The sequence below is a fragment of the Canis lupus genome, chromosome X (assembly GCF_048164855.1).
Source record: "Canis lupus baileyi chromosome X, mCanLup2.hap1, whole genome shotgun sequence".
NCBI lineage: Eukaryota > Metazoa > Chordata > Mammalia > Carnivora > Canidae > Canis > Canis lupus.
The window spans coordinates 77,917,563-77,926,045 of record NC_132876.1 but is presented as its reverse complement, the minus strand read 5'-3'; the positions used below and the strand labels follow the sequence as shown (position 1 = coordinate 77,926,045).

The window sequence follows — 8,483 nt, the reverse complement described above, 5'->3', positions numbered from 1 at the left end:
CCCATGCCTTTATTTTCATTTACCTTTATTTTTTTAATAATAAATTTATTTTTTATTGGTGTTCAATTTGCCAACATACAGAATAACACGCAGTGCTCATCCCGTCAAGTGCCCCCCTCAGTGCCCGTCACCCATTCACCCCCACCGCCCGCCCTCTTCCCCTTCCACCACCTCTAGTTCGTTTCCCAGAGTTAAGAGTCTTCATGTTCTGTCTCCCTTTCTGATATTTCCTCCCCATTTCTTCTCCCTTCCCTTCTATTCCCTTTCACTATTATTTATATTCCCCAAATGAATGAGACCATATAATGTTTGTCCTTCCCCGATTGACTTATTTCACTCAGCATAATACCCTCCAGTTCCATCCACGTTGAAGCAAATGGTGGGTATTTGTCATTTCTAATGGCTGAGTAATATTCCATTGTATACATAAACCACATCTTCTTTATCCATTCATCTTTCGATGGACACCGAGGCTCCTTCCACAGTTTGGCTATTGTGGACATTGCTGCTATAAACATCGGGGTGCAGGTGTCCCGGCGTTTCATTGCATCTGTATCTTTGGGGTAAATTCACTTACCTTTAACTTAATTTAAGCATGTCCTTCAATTATTAACCTAGGCAAGAAACCACAATAATATGATTAGTACATGTGGCAATATCACCAATATTTTCATATCCCATTACATTTGTTTCACATTTCTCAAAGTATCATTTATGCTCATCACTATTTTAAAATATGTTATTGTGTCTATCACTAGATACTATTATTTAATGCATTAATAAAGAAACATGTTATCAAATTATGGTCTTTTTTAAAATTCAAAACCGTAATTCAATATAATAGATGTCCGTTATGCTTCTCTTCATTTAACTTTATGTATTTATAAAAAATATTATTCTTTTAAGGAAGCTACAGGCTACATCAAGCTGCCAAGGTGCCAAAAGTTTGAGAATGTCTGTGCTAGGAAATGTTTTGAAATGAGAATCCATGGGGAAGGAAAGGGATTGGACCGACATACTGGATGTTTTCATATATGTTATCTCATAGATAGGAACAATACAGAGGCTTCCATGGCTAAAGCACTGGAGTCATGAGGGAAGAAAGTGAAGATGAAGTTGGGCATATTTGGGGATAGGGAGAGTTGGAGTAAGTTGGAAATTTGCCATTTTAAAAAACCAAGAGGCTACAGAGAATCACCATGGGTCTGTGAGCAGGAGAGAGCACATAGAAGTGGTGTTTGAAGCTGTTGCTTTGGAAGGCCGGAGGCAGACTAGCTAGGAGCTGAGGCACAAGAAAGAAAGGGAGCAGAAGAAGGTACCCAAAGGAAAAGAGGGCAGAAGGTTGGCAGATAATGTGAGTCCCCAAGGACCTGAACCCAATCCACAGCCCTCTTCCTGCAAACCTAGTCAAGGGCAGGCAATGGCTGTAAGTCTGCCTTTTAGAATGCTGGCCTCACAGAAGTGAGGTGATTAAGAGTCCCCAGTTGGGGGTGAATGGGTGATGGGCACTGAGGGGGGCACTTGATGGGATGAGCACTGGGTGTTATTCTGTATGTTGGCAAATTGAACGCCAATAAAAAATAAATTTATTATTAAAAAAAAGAGTCCCCAGTTGGGAAAAAGATGCTGTGTGAAGTTGCAGAGCGCCTGTTCTATAGGTCCTAAGGCACCAGGAGTGCAGAAACAGGTTTTATACAGATCCCTCTCTTTCCAATTCTACTCACCTCAAAACCACCCCCAGCACCTGCTGTAGTTAGGAAAACATAAAAGAAGCCAAGATAATACTCCTGGGAAACCAGCCACACCAGAAAGGGTTCCTGCTACTAAGGCCAGAGGGCCTTGACTTGTGGTTCTTTATACATTAGCCCACAACAAGTGGTTCTCAAAGTCTGGTCCCTATACCAGCAGCATCAACATTTAGCACCAGTATTAGCTGGTTAATTGTCAGAAAACAAACTACTGGGCCTCACCATAGTTATACAGCATTTCCATCTAGGTCTGTTAACCCAGAAATAAGCAAGTCTTTTGTTAGCCATGGCTGAGAAAATACCTTTACCTAGAAAAAAAAAAATTCCTTCTTAAATTAGTCAATAGTTCCAAAGAGGTTTCCCGCCAAGTACTTTTACACGATTGTGATTTCACACGTTTTCCAGCTACACTTCTACAGGATACCTTCTTTCTTTTTAGATGGTCTCTTCATAACAAAGGGGCAGGGTTAGAAGATGGTGAGGGGCTGGGGAAGGATCCAAACTGAGGGACCCAAAAGGACCTTTCTTAAGAGAGGCTGAGTCCAGGGGGCACCTGGGTGGGTCAGTTGGTTAAGTGTCTAACTCTTGGTTTCAGCCCAAGTCATACACTTGGGCTAGGTATAAAATGAGGAAATCAGGAGAGAGACCAGATCCTTGGAGATGGATGCAAACCAAAGTCAACTCTGGAGATGGAATAACCCCTCTGGGATTACTTCATGGCATCCTGAAGACCTGCTCCCTCTCCCTGTCATAACCCTTAGGGTTCTTTTGTCAGGAAGTGGATCAGAATCACAAGGTTTAGTTTGGGTAGAACAGGCTAATTTGTGGGGATGATGACTGGCTGTTTTTCAGGGAAGGGTGGCACTTCTGGGACTTACAGGGCCACTAAGCTCTCTCCTTACCCCATTCCAGACTTCTGCCAAGGGAGGGACACCCAGGACAAAGGGTAATTCAGAGGGAGGGAAGGAAGTAAGGGAGATAGGAGGGACTCCCCCTCAAGCTACCAGGGGTCTTCATCTTCCCCTGTGCCATTCAACCACTTGCCAGCAAGAGGGCATGCCATTTCCTTTCTGTGACCCTGCCTCCCCTCAAATTTCTCTTGGGTACTCACTGGTGACTCCATTACTGCTTCTTTCACCTATTGCTTCCTTGTATGTATGCTCTTCCATACTGGTACAATCTGTCTAAATCCCAAGTCAAAATCTCTAATATTTACACAAAGCCAAGTTCCATGGTGTTGGAAAACTCTGCTATTCTTGTTATTATTACTTACTAAAAGTCTTTTGTAAACTCCAGAGAAAGACAAACTAGTCTGCCAAAAGGCACATTGGTTTAAACAGGTCATCCCATCTCCTGAAGCTCCTCTAATGAACACTTAATTGGATCCAGAGAAACTGAAAATTATAGCTTGAAAACAGTAAGCCTCCCCTCTCTGGTGTGAAGTTATGACAGCTAAAGCCATGAGAGTGGCAGTGGCCTTTCCAGTCAGCCACATGGCCATTAACTAACTGACTTGGGGGCCAAGTATCTGTGAATTGGAAACCTCATTAGGATTTATGCTAAGTTTATGTTAAGAACTGCTAACAGGTCAAACCAACTCCTTTCTTACTTGGGAAACTGAATTGTAAAAATGATATGTTGCTTGCTTAAGTTTACAAACACAACTAGTAATGGTGGGAAAGTATAAGAGCATTGTTCTCGTCTTCTAGGCAAATGTTCCTGCAAACATATTCATCTGAAGACTAACTCTTACTTGAATCTCTCAATCTATAGTCACTCTGGGCTATGGGACAGTTATGGTGGTTTTTCTCTCCAAGATCATGATGATCTGTGCCCATTCTGAAGATTCATATAGATTACTGAATCTCTTTTATGTCTTAAAATCACTGACATTCATTTTGGAAAGGCACCTACGATATCACCCCTGAGCCTGAGAGAATTGAATCCTAATCCTGAGGCTTAGAAAGGAGGTGCCTGACTGTTCCAGAGAGATTAAATGTAGCATTAAACATCTTCACTGATGAGCAGGAATATCCTTGAGATTGGACAGGAAGGACAACAAGCCCTAGAGATAGCAGCTTTCATGGGAGGTTGTAGCCTTGGATGTTGTATCCGTTAAAGAGAAGGAAAAATCTCCTGGGCTATGAACTCCTGGAGGACATAAATCTTTTTATTCTGTATTTCTCACAGCACAACCTAGCACAGTAATATAGTCATGGGATCCATGTACACTTGTTGAGTGGGTGTTCCCATACATGAACTGCTTAGGAGGGGATAATCTGGTGAACTGAGTGATAACTTTGAGAGAATCTTGAAAGAGAGAAGTGTTCTCTTTTTCTCTACTCTAAGTACCAGGCATTTGCTATAGGCAGATTTTAAAATGCGGACTGAGAAACAGATGTGAAAGAAACAGGTGCCACAAAGATCCTTTACTTTACATATATTATGATTTAGTGTTCATAACAGGTTAGGATCATTATTCCTACCTTTTTTTTAACAGGTGACACAACTAAGGCTCAGGTAGATTAGGTGTTTTATCTGAGCTCACGCAGCTAGCGGGTGCCTGGGCTCTCCCACCTGAGACTGAAGCCCTTACTAATGGTTCTTCTCACCACTCCGGAATCATATTCCTCTCTTCACTTAATTCCCATAGATCCAATTTTGATGGATCCCTGAGGGATTCATGCCAGAGAGCTGCCATCCTTGAGACCACCCAACCCCCACTCCAATGAATCTTTTTTCTGCGGAGTGCTGGCCTGGAGCCAGGTGAGACCAGAATCTACATGTCAAGGGTTTTCTCTAGAATCTGTCGCTGTGGTTACTTCCAGTAGAATCTGTTCCAGGAAGAGGTCTGACTAAGCAGGATAGCGTGACATTCATCATGCAGGAGAGCAGAATCCGGGGCTGGGGGCCACATGTCGAGAAGGGAGGGGCCGGGGGAGGCCCCCTTCTGACCAGCCCTGAGGAAAGGTCAGGGGAGAACGCTGGCTGAGGAGTGCCTTTAGCAGCAGCTGCTGACGTTCTCTATCACGTGCCTGTGGCCCAAGGTAACCCAGACCTTTAAACAAACAGCGGGGCTGGGGGCGTTGCGGGGCCGGCCTTCGTTGCGGGGCCGGCCTTCGGCGGGAAAGGACGGGGACTTTGGGGGTCGCACACTGAAGACGGGGCGGTGAACGCTTGGAGGGTGTGAGGAGTCCAAATTCTCAGAGGAATAGGGAATGAAGGAACTGAAACAAGAAATGAAGTGTGAGAAGGAACACAAGTGTAAAATGAGCGTGAGAGGGCCCAAGAGCTTGGCTGACCAAAAGGGCGCTTGGAGGTAGGGGCAAGGGTGTAACACACCCAGACCCAGCAGCATAGGTAAGGTGGGAGTAGGAGGACACATTTTTTTCCCTGAGCCCATTTTCCGTAGGTGGTTCCCTTTTAGCTATTTTTTAAAAAGATTTTATTTATTTATATATATATATATATTTTTTTTATGATAGTCACACAGAGAGAGAGAGAGAGAGAGAGAGAGAGAGAGAGAGAGGCAGAGACACAGGCAGAGGGAGAAGCAGGCTCCATGCACCGGGAGCCCGATGTGGGATTCGATCCCAGGTCTCCAGGATCGCGCCCTGGGCCAAAGGCAGGCGCCAAACCGCTGCGCCATCCAGGGATCCCAGATTTTGCTTATTTATTCATAGAGACACACACAAAGACACAGGCAGAGGGAGAAGCAGGCTTCATGCCGGGAGCCTGACGTGGGACTCCATCCATAATCTCCAGGATCACGCCCTGGGCTGCAGGCGGCGCTAAACCGCTGAGCCACCGGGGCTGCCCCCCTTTTAGCTATTTTTAAGGTAAAATGTTGGCCCCAGTTTTTTTGTTTGGTTTGGTTTGTTTGTTTAGAATATACGGAAAGAACGTCAGAGGAAGCTGTACCAAAGCAAGGCTGCTCAGGGCTTAGGAAACCCAGACAGAGGGTGGCGCCTTTTTTAAAGATTCCATCTCTACCCTAAAGCTCAGGCCGTACCACACCCCACCCCCCACGTTTCCTCCCTCTGTCTGCCTCCTTTTCGCCCACCGCAGCCCCCCCTCCCCCCATTCCCAGTACGATCGGATCGCCTTTAAACCAGGTAATCGCCTTAGTCTCCACAGCAGTTCTGGGAGCTCCTGAGTAGAGGGGGTGGAGTGCGCAGCGACCTCAGCCCGAGCTCTTGGTGGGAGGGGTGCCGGGGGCACTAATGGCGCGCCGCGGCCATGACGCTGGTCAGATCATTCACAGAAATCACTTGTTTCATTCCATTTACAGTCGCAGCTCCACTGCAGACGCCTTTCTTCTCAGGCCGGACGGTGAGGTGATGGCCCAAGTTCGGGAAACTTCCTTGCCCTCCGGCTCTTTAGTCCTCTGGAGCTCTGGAGGTGGGGGAGGAGCCTCTCCCGAGGAGAAGGCCAAAAAGGCGGGGGAAATTGAGAAAGACGCGGTGGGGGCGACAAAGGCGTGTTCAGGCCAGGATGCTAAGGAGATGAAGCTAGAGCTGCTACAAGATCATAAGCCTGTTCCTGAGGATAACTTGACGTGGAGTGACAGCGGAGGTGATAAGGAGGTGCTCCCTTCGTCCCCTCCTCGCTGTTACATCAGCTCTTCGCCCCTTTGCCAGCGCCGCAAGCCCCGCCCAAGGCCCCCAGCCTCGGCCCGCTCCCGAGGCCCGCCTGGGCTCTCGGCCCCACCCCAGCCTCCATCCCATCCTCCCCCTCCCCTTCCCCCACCGCCTCTGACCTGACCTCAGCCCTGGCGACCCCAGGGCTGGCCTCAGATGCTGCAAAGCATCTGACCCTGGATCTAGGCCTCAGATGCTGCAAAGCTTTTCTGGTGGCCTAGGTGGCTCTGGGGATCGAAGTGGTTTAGGGGACTGGTTGCTGGAGGTGGAGTTTGGTCGGGGTCCTACGGGGTGCTCTCATGTGGAGAACTTTAAAGTGGCTAAGAACTGGCGGAAGAACCTGAGGCTGATCTACCAGCCTTTCGTATGGAGTGGGACCCCAGAAACTAGGAAACATAAGGCAAAGACGTGCATTTGTCATGTATGTAGTACCCGTATGAACAGACTCCACTCTTGTCTCTCCTGTGTCTTTTTTGGCTGCTTTACTGAGAATCATATTCACAAACATGCAGAAACAAAATAGCACAATTTAGCTGTAGACCTCTACCATGGGGTTATATATTGCTTTATGTGTAAGGATTATATATATGACAAAGACATGGAATGGATTGCCAAAGAAACAAAAGAGAAAAATTTGAAATTATTAACTTCCATCTCAACAGATGTTTCTCAACAACAGTGTATAACATCAGATGTTGAAGAGAAGCATTCAACCTGTGAGTCAAAGGAACAGGAGCCAAAATTTGTGAAACTCAAGAAAAAGAGGAGAAAAAAGTCTATACTGTAGGCCTGAGGGGGCTAATCAATCTTGGGAACACATGCTTTATGAATTGTATTGTCCAGGCACTTACCCATATTCCTCTATTGAAATATTTCTTTCTCTCTGACAAGCATAAATGTAGAATGACAAGCCCAGCTTGTGTCTTGTCTGTGAAATGTCTTCTCTTTTTCATGCTATGTGCTCTGGGAGCCGAACTCCTCACATTCCCTATAAGTTATTGCATCTAATATGGATTCATGCAGAACATTTAGCAGGGTATAGGCAGCAGGATGCCCATGAGTTCCTTATTGCAATATTAGATGTGCTGCATAGACACAGCAGAGATGATAATGTGGAACAGGAGGCCAATAACTCCACATGCTGTAACTGCATCATAGACCAAATCTTTACAGGTGGCTTGCAGTCCGATGTCACATGTCAAGCTTGCCATAGTGTCTCTACTACAATAGACCCATGCTGGGACATCAGTTTGGACTTGCCTGGCTCTTGCGACACATTCAGTTCCCAGAATCCAGAGAAAGCTGACATCACAGTGAGTAGGGATGACCACATACCAGGAATTCCCTCACTCACAGACTCCCTACAGTGGTTTACAAGGCCAGAGTACCTAGGAGGCAGTGCCAAAATCAAATGCAGTAGTTGCCAAAGCTATCAGGAATCTACTAAACAACTCACAATGAAGAAATTACCTATTGTGGCCTGTTTTCATCTCAAGAGATTTGAACATGTAGGTAAACAGAGGAGAAAGATTAATACTTTTATCTCCTTTCCCTTGGATCTGGACATGACTCCATTTTTGGCCTCAACTAAGGAGAGCAGAATGAAAGAAGGCCAGCCAGCAACAGATTGTACATCCAATGAGAATAAGTATTCCTTATTTGCAGTGATTAATCACCATGGAACTTTGGAAAGTGGACACTACACCAGCTTTATCCGGCAACAAAAGGACCAGTGGTTTAGCTGTGATGATGCCATTATCACCAAGGCTACCATTGAGGACTTCCTCTACAGTGAAGGGTATTTACTGTTCTATCACAAACAGGGTCTAGAGAAAGATTAGTCTTAGGAGACCACTTTCCAGAAAAAAAAAAAAAAAAAGTAAAAGAAGTGAATATACAAGGATCCTGAAGTGACACACAAACCTACCTGGAATGGACCATGACAACACCCATACAACAACAAGCACCTCTTGAAGTTTCACAAGAATCTACCTGGCATGGACAAGGACAACAGCACCTATATTACAAGTAGCACCTTGATATGAAGAACCTATTTTACCATGGCTTATGGATCTGTAAGAGGAAAAAAAAAATA

The 8,483-nt window shown here is 45.6% G+C and overlaps 1 protein-coding gene across 1 annotated transcript; it reads left to right on the top strand.

Moving 5' to 3' along the window:
- Positions 1-4,617: 4,617 nt before the first annotated feature.
- On the top strand, positions 4,618-8,276 carry LOC140627416 (ubiquitin carboxyl-terminal hydrolase 51-like). Its single transcript, XM_072815691.1, is given in 5 exon segments — positions 4,618-4,795; positions 6,040-6,535; positions 6,537-7,161; positions 7,164-7,295; positions 7,298-8,276. Coding segments are annotated over 4 exon segments (2,136 nt in total). The 5' UTR covers positions 4,618-4,795; positions 6,040-6,088; the 3' UTR covers positions 8,230-8,276.
- Positions 8,277-8,483: the final 207 nt, after the last annotated feature.